Source organism: Pangasianodon hypophthalmus, chromosome 12 (assembly GCF_027358585.1).
Source record: "Pangasianodon hypophthalmus isolate fPanHyp1 chromosome 12, fPanHyp1.pri, whole genome shotgun sequence".
Lineage (NCBI taxonomy): Eukaryota > Metazoa > Chordata > Actinopteri > Siluriformes > Pangasiidae > Pangasianodon > Pangasianodon hypophthalmus.
In genome coordinates, this window is record NC_069721.1 from 9,090,211 (window position 1) to 9,112,145 (window position 21,935).

Genomic DNA, 21,935 nt, shown 5'->3' on the forward strand with positions numbered 1-21,935 from the left:
GAATGGGGGTAGGGGACTAGAAGGGGCATGCTACTTTTATACATTTCTACTTGTATACTCACCTCCACTTTCAATAAGGACATCAAGGAGTTCATCCATTTGCTGACTTCTGGTCATCTGCTGCAACAAAAGAGTGCACTCATGTAACTCATTAATCATACAAACATTTGGTCTCATATTCTGTAATTTGGCACTCTGCATTTGGGTTGTAGTTATTATAAACGTACAAAATGTCACTGCCACAGTTGGACACAACAATTATACTAAGCCACTGAAACTGTCAAATATAGTACATCTTGTTTAATTCTCACGACAAGAATATTGCATAATGACTGCAGCAAGATAAACAATTTCTTTTACATAACGGCTTATCCTGCAGTATTGACACTGCCGTTTAATGCTCTTACATGGGAATTCCACCCAAAAATCAAATGTTGAATTTTTCTCTTCTATACCACTAACGTGCTGATAGAAACTAAACTTGTAGAACCAGTATGCTTGCTTACTTTCTGGTTTTGACTCAACATGTCAAAGCCTGAAAACAGATTGAATTTGAAAACTATTTCACTTCAAATCCAGGAAGTGCACATTGTCTAATTTTTTTAGGCATAAAAGTTCAAATCAAATTCAGTTTTTTTTTTAACATCAATATATATGTATATATATATAAGTCACAATCGAGACCAATATAGGTAAACAATTTTTTGGGTGTAATTTCACTTGAGTGTTATTTTTAGGCAAATATCAGCCAGGAAGCTCTCTAATCAGCACGACTGTTCCTGTATTAGGGTGCTGATCATGCAATGTGAAAGCAGAGAAGTGTGCATTGTGAGGGTGGCATAGAAGAGAAAAAGTGTTTGTGATTTCTGTGTGTATGAGCGATGCTAGAAGCTGGAGTGATGGTGGAAGGCATGAGGCTCAGCTGGTCTTGGGACTCCTTTACCTGCTTCACTGCATCCTCATAGCATGGGGGCTGTTTAATGGCAGATGCAGTAGAGTCTGAGCTACAGAAGGTAGTGGTGGAGGTGGCGCACTTTTGGCCAATGTGCCTGGGAGAGTGTAATATTGCCATCTATATGAGGAGATAGGGTGAAACGTTATACCTCAGATGTAGAAGAGGTACCAGATAAAGGCTGAGAAGTTTTCACATATCACGCTCGTGTGTAGCAGGCATTATATGTGTTTGGCCATGGGAAGGGGAAAAGGATCAACTGTTCATTTCTTTCCTCACTATCTGTCCTGGAATTATCTATTAACATAGAATAATAGCAGGTAGCTTTGAGTTGTCCTACCATCTTGTGTGAGTTTGGCATGTGATATGACCACATGATCAGATTCATGCACATTGAGAAACTTGTGACTAGTAATGTTTATTCAGTTCAGTGAATAATGGGCTGATGAAAACATGTGACCAGTGTTTTCATTGATGATGATTGTTGAAACTTGTAGAAGGTATTACAGATAATTGTTTGTTTTTGTGTGTAACGAAGTAATATATAGGATAACTGTGGGAGGATTGGTTTTGTGGCCACAGATAGAAGGAAAATGAGAAGAACAGTGAGTTTGTGTGTGAAGGCTTTTCCAGATAGATTTTGTGCATGAATACAGTTAAGAAGGTGGGATGATGTGGACTAATCTCATCTCCTTACAAACCTTTTGCTGCATGTTTGGACTTTTGGCCTTAGAAGACCCTCTGGTGTTTAGGTTATTCTCATTGCTTGGGTACACTGGCTGCATACTTCTCTGGTCAGGTGAATAGGTGCAGCTTACAGACTGAGCAACATTCTTCTGCTGGAGCTGCGATAAAGAGCGATATTTTGTTAGATTTGTTTCAGAACCTTATAAGTTCTACCAGTTATATTCCATGTTCCTTGTTGAAAAGGACTGAAGCCCTACATCAGAAAGCAACTATAGGTCTTTGTATGAGGCTGTGTACCTGCATGGGATGTGGTCTGGCTCCATTGTGAGGGCAGCTGTCCCTACCCAGGGGAGGTGTGAGTAGAAATGGATGACTAGGAGAGGAAGGCAGACTGTTGGGCTGTGGACTGCTTGAGTTCTTGGTCACTGGTGAGTCTTGAGGAGAGCACTGTGGGCTTAGATAGGCTGGGAGACCAGAAGGACTTCTAGAGGAGGGTACATCCAGGCTCCGAAGTCCACCACCTAGGCCACAGTGTCCCATTGGCTCCATGCAGCTGTTTGGGGGCCCATTCTTTGGCTGCTTGGAGGCCATTGGACAGCTGGAGGCCACATGCTCCTGTTTAATAGACACGCCAAAGAAGTGCTGCATCTGGCTTGGATGCTGCAAGTGCACTGGCTCCTGCAGGCCATGACTGTGCTTCCGTTTATGCAATTGCATCCGCAGCTCCTCCACCTGCCGTTGCTCCTGGTGTAATTTCCATGTCAGCTCCTCAATCACCTTCTGCTTCTCCACCAACATTTTGTCCTTCTCAGTGTCCAGGCCTGGTTCACCATGCAGGCAGTTCCCCAAATTCTGGTTGTCCTCTGTGCTCAGTTGAGCCGGCGATGGCTGCAGGCCAAACTGTGGAGAGGACATAGTGACATCGCTAAAACTGTCAGGAAGAGAGCCACTGACAGACAGCTCAGAGGAGGCAGGAGAGATGGGTGGGGTGGATGTAGTACTGCAGAATGGGTAGTACCCCCCTACATGGGACATGGTACCAGAAGAACTTGGGGATTGATAGGAGGAGAGCGAGCCAGTGGGGGTCACTGGGAAGGTCACAGTTGTGATATCTCCAGAGCTGGAGGGAGAAGCGGCGCTAGAGTCTTTATAGGGCCTCAGCCTTTCTATGAGGGCAGTCTTAGTTCCTGACACTGGGAGACCTCGTATTCTCAGCTGCTGCCGAAGCTCAGACACCTGTTGCCAGGAATAAACAGGAAAACTGGGCTCAATACAAGTAATGTTCCAAGTTCTTCACTTCTCGTACTACATCTGCAAAGACTACACCTGTATAACTTTACTATATGAAGATACTGTATGTAGATTTGCAAATGTGTCAGATGTCTCCAGATAAGTGCATTTAGTACCTTTAGGTCATCAAGATTAGCAGGCAGAGGCCCTGGTCTGACTGGAGTCATGTTGGATGCATTGCAGTATGTAGTCTTTACAGGAGATGAGGAGCTGCTGCTTTCTGTACTGGTAGCAGCACTGGAACTGCATGGCGTTTGCTGTTCACTGGTCTGCCTGAATGATATTCACACAGTCAGCTCAGACAAAAATTTCATCCATAATAATAGGACTGCATTTGGAATATTCTGACCAAATCTATATTATATCTATATCTATATCTATATATCTATATCTATATCTATCTATATATCTATATCTATATCTATATCTATCTATCTATATATATGTATATATATATAGATAGATAGATATATGTGTGTATATATATATATATATATATATATATATATATATATATATATATATATATATATATAGATAGATATATATATGTGTGTGTATATGAGACTCACTTGGTTGACAGATGCTGGTGTACGGGCTGGTAGCTAAAGCTCTGGCTTTGTGGGCACTGGGACTGGTGTGAGTGATTCTGCTGCTGGTGCTTCTGCTGGCTGAGAATCTGCAGTTGCAAGAAGAGCTGCTGCTGCTGCAGTAGCCGGGCATAGGCTGAGTCCATTGGAGGAGGAGACTTTTCTGCTTTCTGGTCTGGCGGAATGTACTGGTGATACTTCAGCTTCTTCACCTTCGGCTTAACATCTTTGGGCTTCTTATGACGATTCTTGTCTGATGTTTTCGACTATTTCATGGTCACCGAGGGCAAATAAAAGAATATTGAAGTGTTTATCATTTGAATTTATCATAGTTTATCATTGGGTTACTTAATGGTAGATATATAGAACTATTAAAGCAAATAATGTCTATATTAAATGATTGTATGTGTATTTGCATTCTCTTGGATGTAGGCTGTAATGCACCAGTTACTGGTATAATTGTTATACTTGGCAATAAAATGTTTTCAGTCATCTTTATTACTAATATTTGCAGACACTATTTGGAGAAAATGCTTGTCCTACCTTTATTATTGCAGGGACTGGAATGGGTGGAGCTGTCTGGCTGTTTGTCACAGCTGGACCTTCTTCTTGGTTTTGAATAGTTGATTCTCTGGTTTGTGACCCCTTAACAGTAAAGTTTGACAACTTAGCAAGAGAGCTGAAAGTATTTAATTCAAATAGGTCTCTTGTCAATTGTGTCTTTTGAGCCATACCAGGAAAAATGTAAAGGCCATTATATTGTTTCCAGTTTGTAGGGGCATGTCAGCACTGTAAGCCTAATACCTTTTATACACTGATAACAAATTAAGCAGGACACTGCAATTTAATTCACTGCCACAGAGGGCAGACTTTTCAAAGCTATTTCTGACACTTCTGTAAAATCTAAGGGGCTTGCTGTATTTTGTGGAATCCTGTTGATTTGCAGTCTATTAATAACCTTATAGTTTAGTCAGTGTAGATTGAGTAGTGTGTATTGTAGTATGTTAGTATAGTTTATCACCTGTGTAGGGCCTGTGGTCCGTGAGGGGGATGGAATGCCACCGCTGGCCTTGCTCTCTGCCAAAGGCCCGGCTGAGCTCTGGGACTCGTCACTAAGTGGCTGTTCAGGAGACAGGCTCTCGCTGCTGCTGTCCTCCTCAAATGCATATGAGTCCTCCTGCTTCGGAAACTTCCCATGATTCACTAGAAACATAACAAATGGACAAAACTGTACCAAAACACTGCAACTCCTAGGAACTGAGATAAAATTGTGAAGTCAAACATGCAAACAAACAAATTGAAGAGGGAATACCAATTAAATAATTCTTAGATTGAAGCTATGACTAATAACTAACAGACTGATTAACATCTTTACTAAGAAGATGACTCTGAAACATGTGTCTGTGTAAAGATTTTGGAAAGTGTCTTCCAATCTTGTACATGTATAGGCAGGGGCTGCAACTGATTCATACTTGGACCCAAAATCCTACTGTGCCTTACGTTTTTGTGCTGCAGACTTGATCCTGGCTATTGCTGAATGGTGCTATTTGTTTTTCACTTGCGCCTAGTCAAAGCACTTCGCTCAGTGGTGCCGTGATGTAGAGGGAGCAGGCTGACATTCTAAAGGGGGACCTTGATAGTACTGAGCAGCTTTGTCCTATCAGCAGAGGTCAGCCTAGGGGCTACGAAAGGGACAGTGTATAGTGCCAGTTTGCGTTGAGATGGGAAATGGTGTGTGTATATGTGTGTGTGCTGACACTTGTGTGACTCGTTTAGTATCTAAGCATGTGACCTGCCAAGAGTGTGGGCCCTGGTTTCAATCATGACAGACACTCTGCCTGCAGTGTGCTGGGCACAAACCCTGTGTACCCTCCCCCAAGCCTAACTGCTGTCCAGCAACAGCCAAGGAAAGTATGAGTGTTTTTTTCCTTCCACCTGTTGGTGTTAGACTGGACTGGACACTGTAACTAGAGACACCTGACCTCTACCTGTCCACTTTTACCAACTAAGTTCATCCCATACTGACGAATCTGATAAAAATATATGAGGGATAAATGTACCGAATGTTGCTCAAAGAATAGACAAATTCCTTCTGAGTGTGTATATATACAGATACTGAAGACTTTTCAGATTACAGAGAGCTTGCAATTACCCTACCGGGAACATTGTAAAATCTCAGAGCTCCTTTGCTTATTTAAAAGCCTGCAGGTCTAATAATCAAACCCGGAGAGTAGGTCATGGGAGTGTTACAGGATGGGGGTCTCAGCACTGCAGACAGCTGCAGAGCGGCACAGTCCCCCCCTCAGACACCTTTGTAGGTGGCTCGGTGGAGCCACATAAATCATGACGAGTCAAAACAGAGCAGCGAGAGGCCACGTTCATTTGATCTCTAGAGAAAAGGGTGGGTCCAATTACAGCTGCTGTTTGTCTCAATAAAACATGCTCGTCTTCCCGCAGAGGTAATGTAAACTGAAGTCTTCTGCCTTATGGTCAGCTTATGCAATACATTTACAGACAAGTCCGAGTAGAAAACAGAGTGTTTACTTTTGAGTATGTCTAAAAACACTGAATCTGAGCAGAATCTGAAGGGACGTAGTGTGGTTATTGCAGCATAGTAAACACAACATTGAGTTAACACTCGTGCGCTAGAGCCGATGGCCTCCTAAATCAAGCTGTGTTTGGTGAGGAAAAGTTTGGAAGGATTGTCAGGAATCTTGCTAAATATCACTTGGTATGAGTGTTTTTTGGGGTCAGTGAGTCATCGTCAGAGCATGAAAATAGCTTGAAAATATGTCCTCTGCATTTCTTTTTGATTTGATATACAAATTGTGAATTGCAAGCAGTGTGTAATATCTGCCAACGTCAACCTAACAGTTTCTGGTACCTTTTAAAGCAGCCTCTTTAACAGTTGAATCAACGGGTATGATGTTCTTCTCAACTAGTTCCAGTGGACCTGGTCTCAGGGCGATTTTCTCATTAAGGTCATCAGCAAGTCGGGCACGCTTCAGTTTGCTCTGTGAGTCTTGAGCGGGGCCCTCGCTGGCCGAGTCTGCATAGTAACACAGCAATCATAAGCAGTATTAATCCAGATCCAAAACCTTCCACTTGCATGCATACACCATGCAGCAATGGTAGGGTTTCTAACATAAACAGTTATTGTCTGACCGTCCAAGTCAGGCCTCACCCATGATGCTCATCACTCAATGTGGATCAAGCAGCCGAAAATGCATCTAATTAATTGTTGTATGAACTACTGCCTATACAAACCATTTTAATTTGTAGTTTTGTTTTTTTAATTTCATATGACAATGTGGTAAGCACTGAAGGTCTTACCTTGTAGAATGTGCATGTTAACCAGCTCTGACTTCTCTGGTCTACTTCGGATTTTATGCTTTAAATAATCCCCAGTCTGCAAAATATTAACAATTAGTGCCTGAAGGACAGCAGAATTGACCTTTAAACCAAATGCCTTATTTGTGCAGGATACTAGACAATTTCTCTATTATCCATATTTATTTTCCAAATAACACATAAGTTCCTCCTGGCAGATATGGCACGTGCCAAGGAGTCATGTTTACTTTTGCCTCAGAAAGATAAAGTGGCGTTTTGCTCTGACCTTGGAGCGTTCAAGACTTTTCCTCTGCTCATGGAATGCAGCTGGACTCTTCAGGGCTGGAAAAATAAATGAGAAAGAACTAAATAAATGAGAAGGAACTAACCATCTCTGTCAGTGAGGCCATCTCTGTGCTCGTTGTCAATAAATCCTACATAAATAAGCTTTGCTTGCCCCATCTGCCCACTCCTGGGTTAACTGCATTGTCCTCAGTTACAGTGTTGCTTCAATGGCTAGTCTGATCAATTCTATAAAACATACAGAAGTAATCTGACCTCATATATGGGTTGTTGACAATAAGCTTTTTCTTGTAGATGTCAATTATACATGTTGTTTAAATGCACTGCTGCAGTCTTGCTAAGATCCTCAGGCAAAGCAGTATGCTTCAGAATGATTTCCTATCATATACAGATGGAGAAAGTGCATCATAGGTATACCCCCAATGTAAACGTATTGTTTCCCATCCATGTTATCTAATGGATGTGCTCTCTGGATGTGATAACTGCAATGTGGTAAAAGTGTACCTATTCCTGGAGCCCTGCCTGATTAAGTAACACTAATTATGCTGATTAGATTAGAAATGTTAGATTTCTGCTAAGCCTTTTAGTCTAAGACATCATCCAGACTCCTTGTCTTCTTTGGAAGAAGGATGCGATGTACAGATCTTTTGAAATGCCAAATATATAGAGTGGATTTAAACAGTCTGCAGTGAGGTAGGCTTAGATTTATTTACAGCCAGCCAGATTTAGCCAGGGAATCTGTGTTTTTAAATTTTTTTAATTAATTAATTAATTGATTGATTGATTATTATTTTTTTTGTTACAGTGGTGGAAATCACAACCCACATGACCAAGTTAGTATATTTAGGGGTCCAAGCACCAAAATCAACTCAGACCTAATGTTTTCTATTGGTGGAAACTTCAGGAATAGAAAGATTTATGACTCCAAAAAATATTGTTTGAAAAATTTAAATAATGTTGATGAAATAAATCCATACTGAGGGAGTCCATGGAATTTATTTTACAGTTAAAGGGGTCCCTGCTCTACAAAAACATTGAGAACCACTGGTTTAAACTTTGTTAAAATAAGCTGACTTAAAATAAGCAGAAAATGTTTCTCTAAAAATGTGAAATCTGGTAGAACAACAAATGTTCAGTCACCTAATATAGTGTGTTCTAAAGTTTTCTAGATTCTGTTAGTTTTGCACTGGAGCTGTCAGTCACATGGATAATAAACTATCTCCTTCTACCAGTAGTAAAAAAAAATACAGTTTCAAAGTCACAATGTTGCCATTTTAATGAAATTTGAATGGTTAAATACATGACCAGAACATACAGTTATGTTGTCTTGTATGCTCTGGTTTGGATTGCCACTTAATTTCCATTGGCTGTCAGTATAATACACTATAACAGAATGTCTGCTTTGCAAAATTACTCATAGAAAGATTGGAATTCATCTAAAATTGTTTATTGCGTGATATTATTTATTGCCTCTGCCCTAAACTGCAGGTAGCATTATGTTTATTTTTCACCTCTGTCAATCAAACGTGTAAAGAAGAAATATGAGGCCTTTAAATTAGACTGCGGAAGTTTAGCTGAATGTAAAGGCATATTCTCGGACAGTTACTCAAGACAGGGTGAAATAAGACTCATGAAAAGGCCGCAAGCTCCTCCCGGCCACACGCCAAACAGCCTTGAGAGGCCTGACTGCTGCTTTCAAGTGCCTAATAAACACCAGATGTTCCTGGGGAGATGTATATATGGGGCACACACACACACACACACTGACCATCATCCTTCCAGACAACAGAAGAACGGCTGAAATATTCCATCCATAAAAGAATGTAACAGATTTAGTAATTTCAGCCTCACATGCTCTCTTTAAAACATAAGGTGCACTTTGGCGGGTTGGAACACATGTGCAGAGAACCGTAAGATTGTGAAGCAACCTGCAAGAACACTGACATTCTGCAGTCAGATACAAATGATACAGTTGTCTTTAGTGAAGTTATAACATGCTACAGAACACTGTCCAGTAGCTCCAGCTCTGTTATTCATTGTAATAATATATATGTACATTTCGCCTGGTAAAAGCTTGTTGATGGCAGCTGTGGCAAACGTCCAGCTTCATTCACTTCTGGCCTGTAATCAATTGATAAACAGTCGCTGAAAATTCTTTTTAAAGGGCTGCAGGCTGGCCAATCCTGATTTTGGGGGCATTTATCTTTGGCAGTCTCCCAGAGATTGATAGGACTGGGCAGGCCTCTAGATTCCTTTCCTGTGTGCACTTACACTAGTTATCTCACCACTGGAGCCTTTCTGCCTGCTATACCATTCAGCAACATGTCTCAATATATCCAGTTGAAGAGCAGAATACACTGTGAGTAAGCTGAGACCCAGATCCATAACGGCACTGCGAGCATGTTTATATGTGTTTGTAGGTTATGAGAGTATGACACTGAGTTCACAGGTGAGCCAGCCATCTGATAAGGGGTGTATTTTCTTTAATTCCTTTGGGTATTTTACTTCATATCATTCAACTGTCAGTATCCTCACCTGAATAGCTTCTGTACACGAAATACTCTGTAAGGAACTTCTGGTTGATTTTCTAACCTAATGATTGAAGGACATCTTAACAGAAAATGAATTTCAGCAGGCCTACTGATGGTTTGCTGCTACATGTTAAAGACAGATGAGTCTTGAAAGCTTTGGTGGCAAAACAGAGGCAATTGTAGTGTTGGTGGTGCACTTGGCTTGCTCGTGGCCCCAGAGCGCCTCTTGAGCAAAGAGCATTCCACTGAAGTCAGCCTGTACCACAGAATGTGCATGAAGGAGCACATTGATGTTTATCACTTGCACAGGCCATTCCTTTTTTCATTCTTCTGTGGAAGACCTATGCCAAACATTGCTGTACTTCCTCTGAAAAGCCTGACACTTCTGGCCAGGTGCACTCTAACATCGGATCTGTGTGATTCTCCACATTTATGCCATAACCTCCACTTTTTTTTCCACTTCCCCACCTCTTGTAATCAATCAACCGGTTTGCTTCAGACTGACACATCTCAGAAACGCCACTTGGTAGAATGGAGCAGAGAGGCAGAGGGGGGGGGTGGCTAGTGATGAGTGTGAAAAAAGAGGTGTTACTCACGAGGCATGATGCCCTGGTCTGCTAACTGCTCTCGCGTCCTCCTCTGCTGGAGCCTCAACTGCAGGACTGCGAGTAGAGGAAGGGAGAGAAAGAGGAGAGGAGAGACAGAGAGAGAGAGAGAGAGAGAGAGAGAGAGAGAGAGAGAGTGATTCACTAACCGTGAAGCAAAACTAGAGAATGAACTGTAAATCTGTGTCTGGCCAGGGAACACATCATCCCCTGCAGGCATGCAGAGATATCAAAGTGTCTTTCCTCTGTCCTGCGCAAAGAACAGAATCACACACGTACACAAACCAGCAACGGGCTAAAGGAGCAGCTCTTGCATTTATGACCCTCCTCTTCACTGGCCATCACGCCCACGAGGACCACACACTGTAGGGAGAGTTGTTTAAAAGCCAGGAGCTGTGTTTATCATAGACCTACATCCTGTTTTAAGAAATATTTGTGGGTCTGTTGCTTTCTTTGTTTTGGGTGGCGTGTCTCACATCAGGAGAGCAGACCGTCAGTGTGTCAACTATGGGTCACTACATGAGAAGTCATTATGAGATTATCTATTGACAAATTAGTATATTGCTGTAAAATGGAATTTGCACCCATGGATCAAATGTTAGGCAACTTTTCAACGGTGATTGCAGAGGACATGCAGAAATCACCTACACTTCTGCTTTCACACAAAAAACAGTCTCCTTGCAGCACATCTGCTTCTCTTCTGAACACATTTTGGGCAAGATGTAGCTGAGAACCACTGCCAAGCACAGAAGAGTGGACTGTTAATGGGCAAATGGGTGGACAGTGCAGGGGAGCCTGGCTGATTTTTGGCACCAGACAGGAACCTCTCTCACCCAGAACAGCACTGGCAGTTCTCACAAGTCTCATCATGGACTTTACCTGGAAGCAGTTTTGGACAGCTTTTTTTTTTTTACAAGCTTGTTTTAAACAGAAAAAATGAAGTTGTTTGAGGAAATCTGGGTCATGCACAAACATTTATGTTACAACATGCAACATATTTCTACCTGTTGTTTTTAAAGATTTCTCTTTTTCAGAGGTACACACAAATCAGTGCAGCATTACAGTGAGAGGAACAGGTGAATTATAGAAAAAATGGCTTCGAGCATGGGTCTGAGATTGCTCCCTGGCAGCATCAGCACTATTTGGCGATGTTTGTGGTGGGGGGAGGGGGGCTTGATGAAGAATGCCAAACCCCTTGATTGCCCTAAATAATTATCCTCTATAAGAACCATCACAGCTTCACAGACACTCTGGATCGAATAACTTCAGCAATAAGAACCATATGAGCTGACTTAATGGCCTAAAATAGCTGCACCAGTTGTCTTCGGGGCATATATCTGAAATTAAAAAAAAAAAAAAAACAGCTCGTTCCTACCCTAATGGTTTTGCATTTGTGCCTGTTGTCGAATCATGCCCCAAAAACTTTCACTGGTATGTTACTTTGAATAATCCCTTACATGTTGTAGAATAATAAGAAATACATTTTTCCAGTGCCGGAACATCGTGGACTTCATCAGAGTAAGAACAAACAAATCCTGAGGCCTTTGAAGTGAAATGCTCTTTCTGTGAATAGCAATAAGGCAGTAATCTTGACATGATGCAGATGGCTCGGAGATATTTGTATCCATATGATCAGTGTGCTTCTGTAGTGGATGACTTATCCCAGCCGTATAGTTCATGACACCAGCAACTGCACACTTGGCTATGGGCAAGGCCCAGCTGTTCGGCTTTTGCATCTAATCAGGATTGCCATTGTTTTGTGTACCACTGGCATCTCGTTCGCTCTCTGGATACCAACTCAAGAGCATTTCTATACAGAATATTTAAGGTCAAATCAAGACCCAACCTCCAAGGAGATGCTGAAGGTAATGCAGTAGCTTGCAATAATCATATTATTTATGCAAGTTAGGGGAAAGGATCGTGGTGGGAGGACATGATAAACTCGCTTTGACTCACCAGAAGGCTCACAGACTTATTAAGCTGTCAGTAATTTGAGAATACCACACACATGGCCAAACACACAATGAGCACATGCAGTTGAACACAGTCTAACTCAGTGAAGTCTTTTTGGGGTCGTTTTTTGTTGCTGAACTCCAGCTGCTAATCCAAGTGAGTGAAGAAATTAGCATTGGCGGTGCTTGTTTACTAGGCCCAGCCTGGATTGGAGCTAAAATTTAACCACAATGGGGACTATATAGGATCTAACGGATAGGTTAGCTGTCAAATCAAATATCCATCCAATTAGTAGTGGAGGCAATAATATAAATAATAATACCATCTTGGAATTTCGGAAGTTTTTGGAAGGAAAATCAAAGTGAAAGCAAAGAAGTCAGTCTGATACAGAAATGGCATGTATATTATCAGCTGATATGGACAATTAAACAGCTTGAGAACCTACAAACTAGTCACCTTTGTGGCGGCAGCGATCACGTGACTGCGACTGGATAGTTCTCAGCTGCACGGCACCAATTCTGCACTACACACCTTTAAATGTCTGAGCTTTTGGTACAGCATGTGCACAGTTATGTAATTACGTAATTCCGCCCATCCCTTACAGCCACTAATGAAGTTCCTCGAAGATTTGAACATGTCCACAAGGGACACACTGGCAGATCTCTATCTACCCTGCTTTCTCTCACGCACACACACTCACACAGGGGAAAATAGTGGCAGCCAGTGTGCATTATAGAAGCAAAACCTATATCTCTATGTAAACAGTCCAACATCTGTTGAGCATTATAGTACTAATATGTTCTGGTCAAAATAAGCAACTTTTTTTTTTTACCATGCCACTTTGTGGACCCGAGACATTACATCTACCCTTCCTCTGGACTCAGGGGTCATTTCCTTTGTGTCAATGCTCTAAATAACAGGAGGGAAACGCTCAATTTTGCCTGTAATTGTGGGTAAGCCATTAAAAATTTAAGGAAGAAACAAAATCAAACTGTGAATTCAAATAAAGTCTCTGAAAGCAAAGTGCAATTGACCTTTCAGTTGGTTGTCAACAAGTTGTCTCTGTGGAGTGTTTTAATATTTGTCACAGACAAATCTACGCCTGTGTCAGTAACATTTATGTCAGAGAGGTGGCAGTATTGTTCACAACAGATTAATTTCTAGACAAGATTCCAGTATTCATGTGAGAGAAGTGCCTTGAGCCGACTTGTATATAAACATGAGCACAGAAGAGAGGCTTCTAAGTTCCTAAGAAGGATGGCAAGATAGAGAGAGAGGAGTGAAAAATGATAGAAAACAGCCGAACAAGCTAAGAACATGAGCTGTCAGCTTTTAGGAGGATTTTAAAGCAGCACTTCAGCTAGCTCTTGAGACTGGTAAGGTCATGTCAAACTACCATCTTTGTCATTTGATAACCTTTGACCTCTGTCTCACATCAGTTCAAGCTACTGGAAGCAAACAGTCACCTATAACTACACATGTGCTGTACACTAAAAGACTACAACAACTCCAACCATCATAAAAGCACATAATTATGAGCACAGCTTAATGTTACAGAGCGATATGTTCCACAAAATCATGCATCTGTCTTTATGATTCCATTCTTGAACATTATCCTTATAACTATTTAATGTGGTTTTAAGTAATTACACTTAATAAACAGTATATTTTGAACTGTTTTTTCAATCCAAACAAAGTAGGTGATAAAGGATCGGCATGAAATATCTTACCTGATCTAAATTTGCTGCGAATCAGTACGGAGTGTTCAGAGCCCAGCAGGGTCATTCTGGTCACAGTAAGATTCCAGTGTCAGCGCATTAACAGAGCAATTTGCTAACTTCAGTCCAGTTGGGGAGAGTGTCATCAACAGGGTGGCTCCGAACGAGTGAGCACAGAAGTGTCAAACTTGTACACATGTAAATGCTGAGCGCAAGACGACCACAGAGTGTCAGACAGCCTGCTTGACTCTTCAGAGTGGCTACGGTTCCATGGAGCAGTGGGGGCTCCGCTCCATGAGAGAGAAACTGATAGGACTGTGCTGCTGGGAGGGTCTTAAACTGGAGGAGAGTGAGCTGAGCCCTCCTCCAGCTCACTAGTGAGTTCTCCCTCAGCACAGGACAGGGCTGCCCCTACTGTTCAGCAGCATGCGAGCCCACCACACACACACACACACATCGAAACACATACAACCATGGAGATCAGCAGGTGTCAATGCTGAGAATTAAGATGTTCTACTTCCTCAACAAAACATTCCTCTTCATATTCACATCTGCTCTTAAATGCAAGAGATGCATGCCATCGTACCGTCTGGAACAAATTTCAATTTAAAGTGCGGCTGTCTTTCATACTTCTCACATGTTCCTCAGGAGATCATCACAAAGACAAAAATATATCCTGGTGTACGGTGCTTAAACTGAGTCAGTCTAAGTGTATTTTATCTTATCTAAAGAGCAGAAATCTCCACTCAGTATTCTGACAGCCTTTCCTCCAGCTCCCACAATCCACAACAAATGTCAGGGCAGTTAGTTTGGTCTCCTTTGGTAGCAGGAACACTTTAACTGTCCCTGTGGATCTGCAGCTCTACTCCAGGCAATGCACAACGATGTGAGGGGAGAATTTAGCAAGGTACAGACATTTCCAAAAATTTTTTTATTTGCAATTCCGAGAGATATAGTAGCTACAATAAGAACCTTGTGCTGAAAATTGAAAAACTCTTGCAAACTAATGCATCTGTCCCTTTTCTGACTGTTTACACTTTGCAGGTTTCCTGAAAATGGATGGGAATATAGGAGAAATACTATAGTGATGTCATTGCTGAGCTCCGCTCACACTTCTGTGTTCCTCACATCTCTTTTTCAAAGCTTTTTTCAGACTCAGCACTGGCTCGCCGTTTTAAAGCACTTTAGATTTTAAATGAATCCAAGGGCTTAAACTCGCTAATGGCACCCAAACAATCTGTCCACTCCCTTCGCCACGCGTAACGCTCCACAGTCCAATATACAAGCGCAGTCAAATATTTACATTAGTACATCTTGAGTTGTAAGCGGGCTGTTTTTTGGGGAAAAGAGCGCCTGGCCGCACACAGTTCCCCTTGACTGGCGCTTGGAAGGCTTAATTAGCAGGTGAAAGTGCTTAAAGGGAGGTTGTGGCAGCGGCTGAGTCTGAGCATCCTTGTGAAATTCCTCAGAGGGTCAGTGAGTCCTGTCCTAATCCCTCCCTTTAATTGGGCCTCGCGTCTCTAGAGGAGACATGTTTCATCTGAGCAGACTCCTCAAGAGCGGCTCAGTGTGACACCTCGGGACATGAATCACAGCTCTGGGTTTATGATATATGAGTGTTTACAATCATATAGTATCTGCCTAAGCAGACACACACGTGTTCCATAGCATAGAATTTAGCTACATGCTATGTTATGGCTGTGGTGTAATATAGCTTTATGACCTCTGGAGTTTTAAGTGCTTCTTGGAAACCTGCAGTTAACACCATATTGAATTCATCAGCAATATTACCATCCTCCGAGATGTGTTTATTGGCACCCCAAAAGGAGATTTTATTAAAAACCTTTGCTTTGAGAGTATTGTTAACATTTGCTTTTGAGTTTTATTATAACCAATATTGCACACTCTGTATAATTTAGTGTGTTATGGATTCACAAATATCATTTATCAGTTTTTCACTAAAAAACAGATTTTAAAACTTAAATGAATCTACAATTTTCTTGGTTAGTTTTTTCTTCTGTATAACTACATAAAAAAATGATTTCCTGATGGGTTAATGTAGTATAAGAACTGAAACATACATTCTATAACATTCTCATTGTTTCAGAAAGTCAGAGGATGTGAATTTGTTCAGGACTGCAAACAGACACCCACCTGTTTCATGTTCTGTAATCAATGACTTTTTGTTGTACACTGTGCAGTAATGTACACTGATTGGTCAATGTAATGTAACTATCTCTGTCACTACTGATTTAGACAGTCTGAAGGCAGAGCTGAAAAAAACTGGGGAGCGGAGGAGTGGAGCTTGTCATGCTCTTGGCTATATCTCAGAACACATCAGACAGACAGCGTCTCACACACGCAGACGGTCAGGGGAGGAGCCGCAGCCTGCCGAGTCCTGAGTGGAGCCAGCAGGACTGAAGAGTAAGAGACAGAGAGACAGAGACAAAGGGAGAGAGAAGAAATACACAGAATGACAGACATAGAAGGGACAGAATTAGCAAGTTGGAATAGAGAGTTAGTGCTAAGACAGAGTTAAAGTAAGACAGAAAAAGAGATGAGTAAAAGACAGAGTAATGAAGGCAAGCGAAGGCCATGAGCAGGCTGAAAACCTGAAGCAGCAGAAACAGCTGGCTCTTATCTGTCTAAAACCCACTGGTCTCCGTTACAACATTGCTTTAATGACCATTCTCTGCTTACTGTCGCTGCTGCCTTTGCCTTAGAGCGCTAACTACGGCCACAGGTAAACACTCCCAAATGGAGCACCCAGAGAGTCCGTCTCCTGAGAAAAAGCCAAAAGATTGGAAGATTTGTCCACTTTCGGGAATGTGCAAGAGACCTTTTTTGTGAGTCGTTTGTTTAGATCCCTCGACATTCTTCTGGGTTATGATTTTTCAAGTTCCTCTGAGGGCTTTTATTTATCAAAGAATACAGCCAGTTTTCCTCACATCCAATTTTAAACATGTATCACAATGAAGTGTTGATAGAACAGAATATCCAGGTGTGAACAAACCACTGTTTTTGCATTTTCTTCACAGAGCTTGGATTTTGGGGGTTAAATGTGGAGAAGAAAAGGCTATCAAGAGAAGTCACCTTAAACCCGCACTGGGATCATATTAGATAGAGCTATGGAGCAAAGTCAAATTATAAGTGAAACAAGAAGAGCTAGGGCCAAAGCCTACTGAATATGAGAAGATGTGAGAAGTATTTTCTTTGGTGTCAACGAGTAAGGGATCAGTTGTGCTGGCAAGAGGCAGTGTACCTGGAATCCGAAACACAAAAAGATTATGCTGGACCTGAGCTCCGAGCATCCATACTTAATCTGGATTGTGCTTTGTGCAATTGGATAGAGCTCTTTCAAATAAAGTTGTAAGAAAAGAGAAATGTGCATGAATGATTGCAGTGTGAGGGCACGTGGAGCTCTTGCATCACTTCAGATTAATGCTAACTCCATGTTATTAGTTAAATTGAGGGCGAGCTCTATGCATGCTTAAAACCTGACCACACTTTAAATTCAGTTTAACTTTCTTCAAGCTTTATTTTGCTTAATCTGCAGCCATGACTAATACTTAGATAAGAGCACATATCAAAAATAGCATTCGAAGGATTCGAGTGCAAGCTCTTTTTCTTTGCTCTGGAGGAACAAAATTGATTGGTTTCTGTCAGGTAAACTAGGATCTGTTTTCCTAGTTTGATTTATGTATGGAAAGGAATGTTTGCATATGTTTTGATCAGATGTCTCTGAACTACACGTAACACTCATCACTGTTTAGTCTAAGGACTACTGTGTATGTTGAGGAGCATGTTTGGTGTATAAGTCATTGTCATTGTAGTCTCGTGAGCCGAAAGTAAAGTATTTTGGCCCAGTTTAACAATGTAGCCTGCACGGGATTCGCAAGTTTGTGTATTGTGAATATGTCAAAAAGACGCTGAACAGTGAAACAGCGGTCACATTAGTTTTTCCAGCTGCTCAGAAATAAACTATCTAGGTATAGGTGGGGTTCAAGTATCAAGTATCAAGTATCAAGGATACATATACTTGCTGTGTGTGACTTTAGATTATGATTAGATTAGGAATTAGGAACACTTAAGAAATATTACTGAGTGTTTTTTCTGATATTCTTGTTCAGTAGTGGGTTATAAGATGGCAGAAACTCAGATGTAAGTACTCACTGATGCACCACCTTTTACACCATCCACCTTGGATGTAATCCGCTTTTCCATCTTTCCCGAGTAAAATCCAGGTTTTCGAGATAGTTCCCATGGCTACAATGTAATCCCGCACTCTTATGTACAGCCCTGTTCTCCCACTGAAAGATAGCCAGCTACATTAACCTGGACCTGCTCGTCTAACCTTTGGCCCTGGATATGTCAGTCTCCTGTCATGTCTCTGTCTCAACCTACCATGCAGAAAAGGACATACCCCCCAGTACGCTACCCACGCATCAAAAACTGTATCTCATGACGTGTGCTAATATTTGTCTTGACGTGTTGAGCACTGAACCAAATACTTTCATGCTGCTTGGCTGAAATATGCTGTCAAGGAGCACATTTTCCCTCCAGATGGGGAAAGACCAAGTCCGTGTTTTTGTTGGTGTAAGCTAGTTGGTGTAAGACCACACATCATAATAAAATGCCTCATGTTTGCTTATTGAAGATAAAGTGCATCTTATCAGGGTCGTCGCTGGATAACAGGAATTTATCTGTAATACTCTTTCCCACTCGACCTCAAAGAGCATTTATTGGAAGTATCCATTAGAAATGGAAGATACTGCTATTCTGTGTTCAACCTAAACATACAAGTCATCCACATAGAAACGTTGTTGAATAGAATTGACTTGTACAGTGTGAAACCATGCCCTCATCACTCTGCATGGCAGCTCTGCTACACTGCTTTTGCAGTATTTCTGTAGCGACTGGTGATTTGTTCAGGAAAGATATGCTTTCTTTACCGAATGAAAAGCTGGAAAAACACTTAGAGGCAAATACTTGATTTTTAACACATATGAGAAAATACATATGGGGCACATCCTACAAGCACTACTTTACTTATTTTGACTTTTCTAATAAAATTGCTTATATTAAAAAATTAATTAAAAAAGTTAGCAGCCCTCAAATGAAAGTAAAATGAGGAAAGAGTACTTGCAATGTATAAAGTTATTCACTAACATTTTAGGTCTAAAATATTACACATTTTTTTAACCTTTGGTATCTACAATTACAGAAATGTGTATATATATATATATATATATATATATATATATATATATATATATAATACAACTACAGTATATACAGTTAAATTATAGCAAATTTAATATACATTATATGGCCAAAGGTTTGTGGACACCTGAACATCACACCCTTATGTACTTGTTCAATATCACATTCCAGATTTAGTCCTTCCTTTGCTGTTGTAATAACCTCCACTCTTCTGGGAAGGCTTTCCACTAGATTTTAGACTATGGCTGTGGGAATTTGTCCATTCAGCTATAAGAACATAGTGAGGTCAGACGCTGATGTCAGACGAGAAGTCCTGGGGTTCAGTGGGGTTGAGGTCAGGGCTCTGTGCAGGCCACTCGAATTCTTCCACTCCAACCTTGGCAAACCATGTCTTCATGGACCTCGTGTTGTGTACAGAGGCATTGTCATGCTGGAACATATTGTGGTTCCAGTGAAGGGAAATTGTAATGCTACAGCATACAAAAACATTCTAGACACTTGTGTGCTTTCAACTTTGTGGTAATAGTTTGGGGAAGAACCACATATGGCTGATTGTGATGGTCAGGTTTCTACACACTTTTGACCATATACTGTAGTATAGTATATAGTATATGTAGTAATTATGCAGCCTAGCTCAGAATGTATATGAAGTCTTATTCTGAAAAGCTACCTTTTTGTGTAAAAAGTGTAGAGAGAAAGGCCCGAGACGTGTTGAATCTATCACTGCCAGCCATGTTGGACTGGGAGAATCAGCAAGTGATGGAGTAATAAAAATCCGGATAATGGTGTATATAACATTGAAGTATTTTTTTGATGATTTACATCTAATATACTGTAAGTTCTAATGGTCTATGGACACCATACATGAAAGGGTTAAACAAGTGGAATCGAATGTGCCATCCTGGATTTTTGCACACAATATTAGTCATTCCAGCTCTAGAAAATCTGAGTTCTGATTGACAGAATAGATTCTGACTGACAGCCACAGTCAGTTTTGAAATACACAAGTCTCAGACCTAGGTATTGATTTTTAAATCCAGATCTTAGGGAACGCTTAACAGACCAAATGAGTACACAAATGGTCAAGAGCTGTAGAACTCACTACCTGCAGTAATGTTAGGAGTTGAAATAGGACTTTCTTGTTATAAATATCATGTTTAGAAAGTCTTAAGCAATATGGAAATGTGATTAAATAGACTGACCTATCTTCTACTGCTTATTCTGGGACAGTGAAATACAGCTTTGGTGTGACCAGCAGGATGCTGCGAGGTGAAACCTGTCTGGTGACATACTAATCACACATGATACACATTTTAATGTACAATAATGATCATGGTTTTTGTTTTCATCGTCAGGAACACTTACTTGCAGATGATGACAAGCTGAGCTTTCTTTAGTCGCATACCTTACAGAGATGCTCTCGCCCTTATCTCATCTTGTCCTGCCCTGTCTCTTGGATACTCCTCATGGTCACCTATTCCTATCTCAGAACATTCTACTTTTGTATTCTGAGCCATGAGAGTCTATTGCTCAGAAAGAATTCAATAACATCAGTACCACTTTACTGTGGTACATATGAATGTCTAAAATCATTTAGCATGAATACAAGGTTGTATTAATTATCTTACATTACAGATGAGAAGATGCTTGTGGATATGCACGGAACAATTATATTATTGCCATCCAGAAAAGACAAAATGTCTATATTTTATATTTCAAATCTGAGATTTAAATTATTTGTCGTCCATATTTATGTGCAATGCTGTATTTCTGTCTTCAATGTTATAGGCAAAAACATGAATACACTAATTAGTGTAATTAATCAATTTAATAACTAACTAAATAATTATAGCAGGATTTGGTCAAGCTGTGTCCTGTATTGTTTTATTTATACAAGCCATTATCAGCTGTTAGAATGATGATAAACTAAATAAGTTGGACTCTAGCATCTTCAGAATTGTTTAACACTACAATGATGTTCTATTCCTCAGTAGCAACATATATTTTTATGCAACATATAATAATACCAGTCCTGACAAACTCACAAACCAAGATACTTGGTATCAAATGTAATCTTGGCATTGTTATAAAGATGCAAAATCTTAGGCAGTGATGGAAAAAGACTGGTTTGGTTTGTGGTTTGTGAGCAATACAAGACTTGGCTCAGCATTAGGGTCAATTACCACAATGCAGTCATACTTATCGTAACTTCCACACAAGAGCGCAAATCACATTCAAGGCATCCTGAGTGGAATGCTCTGGAAGGAGAAGTTTTTTGGCAGGCATTGCAAGCCAGTGCTTGGCCTCATGTGTTCTTGTGTTAATCAGGTAGCCAGAAGACTATGAATTACAAAGTACTGAAAACCTTGCTGGGGCACACCTGTTTGCAAGGTCCTCAAAGTACGCTTGGTAAATTTCTGAGCAATTCTACAAATCATGCTTACTAAGATCTGAGAGCAAGTCAGTGATCTTCATTCTTTTGTCTTTTTAGATTACTGCACAATGCATTAGTTAAGCAAATGAAGATACAGTCTATGTAAGTAGTAAACCTCTTGAGAGCGACGCACATTCTCAGATAGACTTACGAAGGTGGTCACTGTGGTGAAATTTCAATATTAAGAGGTATTACGCTGTTTGTATTTGAGCCGATTCCCAGAGCTGCTGGTATGTCAGCTGAAACCTTTAAAAAATATGACCCCATCCTTCAGTGTTTTACTTGGCCTTTGGGAACGACAGCTTTCAAAAGAAATTTT

At 40.8% G+C, this 21,935-nt stretch overlaps 1 protein-coding gene across 11 annotated transcripts in view; it reads right to left on the reverse strand.

Annotated features, from left to right (window-relative positions):
• myocd (myocardin) overlaps positions 1-21,935 on the reverse strand; it is a 90,332-nt gene that overhangs the window by 3,745 nt on the left and 64,652 nt on the right. For 4 of the 11 annotated variants that reach the window (XM_026915292.3, XM_026915287.3, XM_026915290.3 and 1 more), the window contains 12 exons: positions 10,280-10,345; positions 7,136-7,191; positions 6,853-6,928; positions 6,404-6,568; positions 4,541-4,722; positions 4,063-4,164; positions 3,502-3,785; positions 3,046-3,202; positions 1,937-2,875; positions 1,654-1,797; positions 944-1,072; positions 63-120 (listed from right to left, as the gene is read on the reverse strand). In XM_026915292.3, coding sequence (XP_026771093.1) covers positions 63-120; positions 944-1,072; positions 1,654-1,797; positions 1,937-2,875; positions 3,046-3,202; positions 3,502-3,785; positions 4,063-4,164; positions 4,541-4,722; positions 6,404-6,568; positions 6,853-6,928; positions 7,136-7,191; positions 10,280-10,345 — 2,358 coding nt within the window. Of the gene's footprint in view, positions 1-62; positions 121-943; positions 1,073-1,653; positions 1,798-1,936; positions 2,876-3,045; positions 3,203-3,501; positions 3,786-4,062; positions 4,165-4,540; positions 4,723-6,403; positions 6,569-6,852; positions 6,929-7,135; positions 7,192-10,279; positions 10,346-13,971; positions 14,495-21,935 lie in introns of those variants that run through there. The other 7 variants (XM_026915293.3, XM_026915291.3, XM_026915297.3 and 4 more) reach the window with 4 other exon arrangements.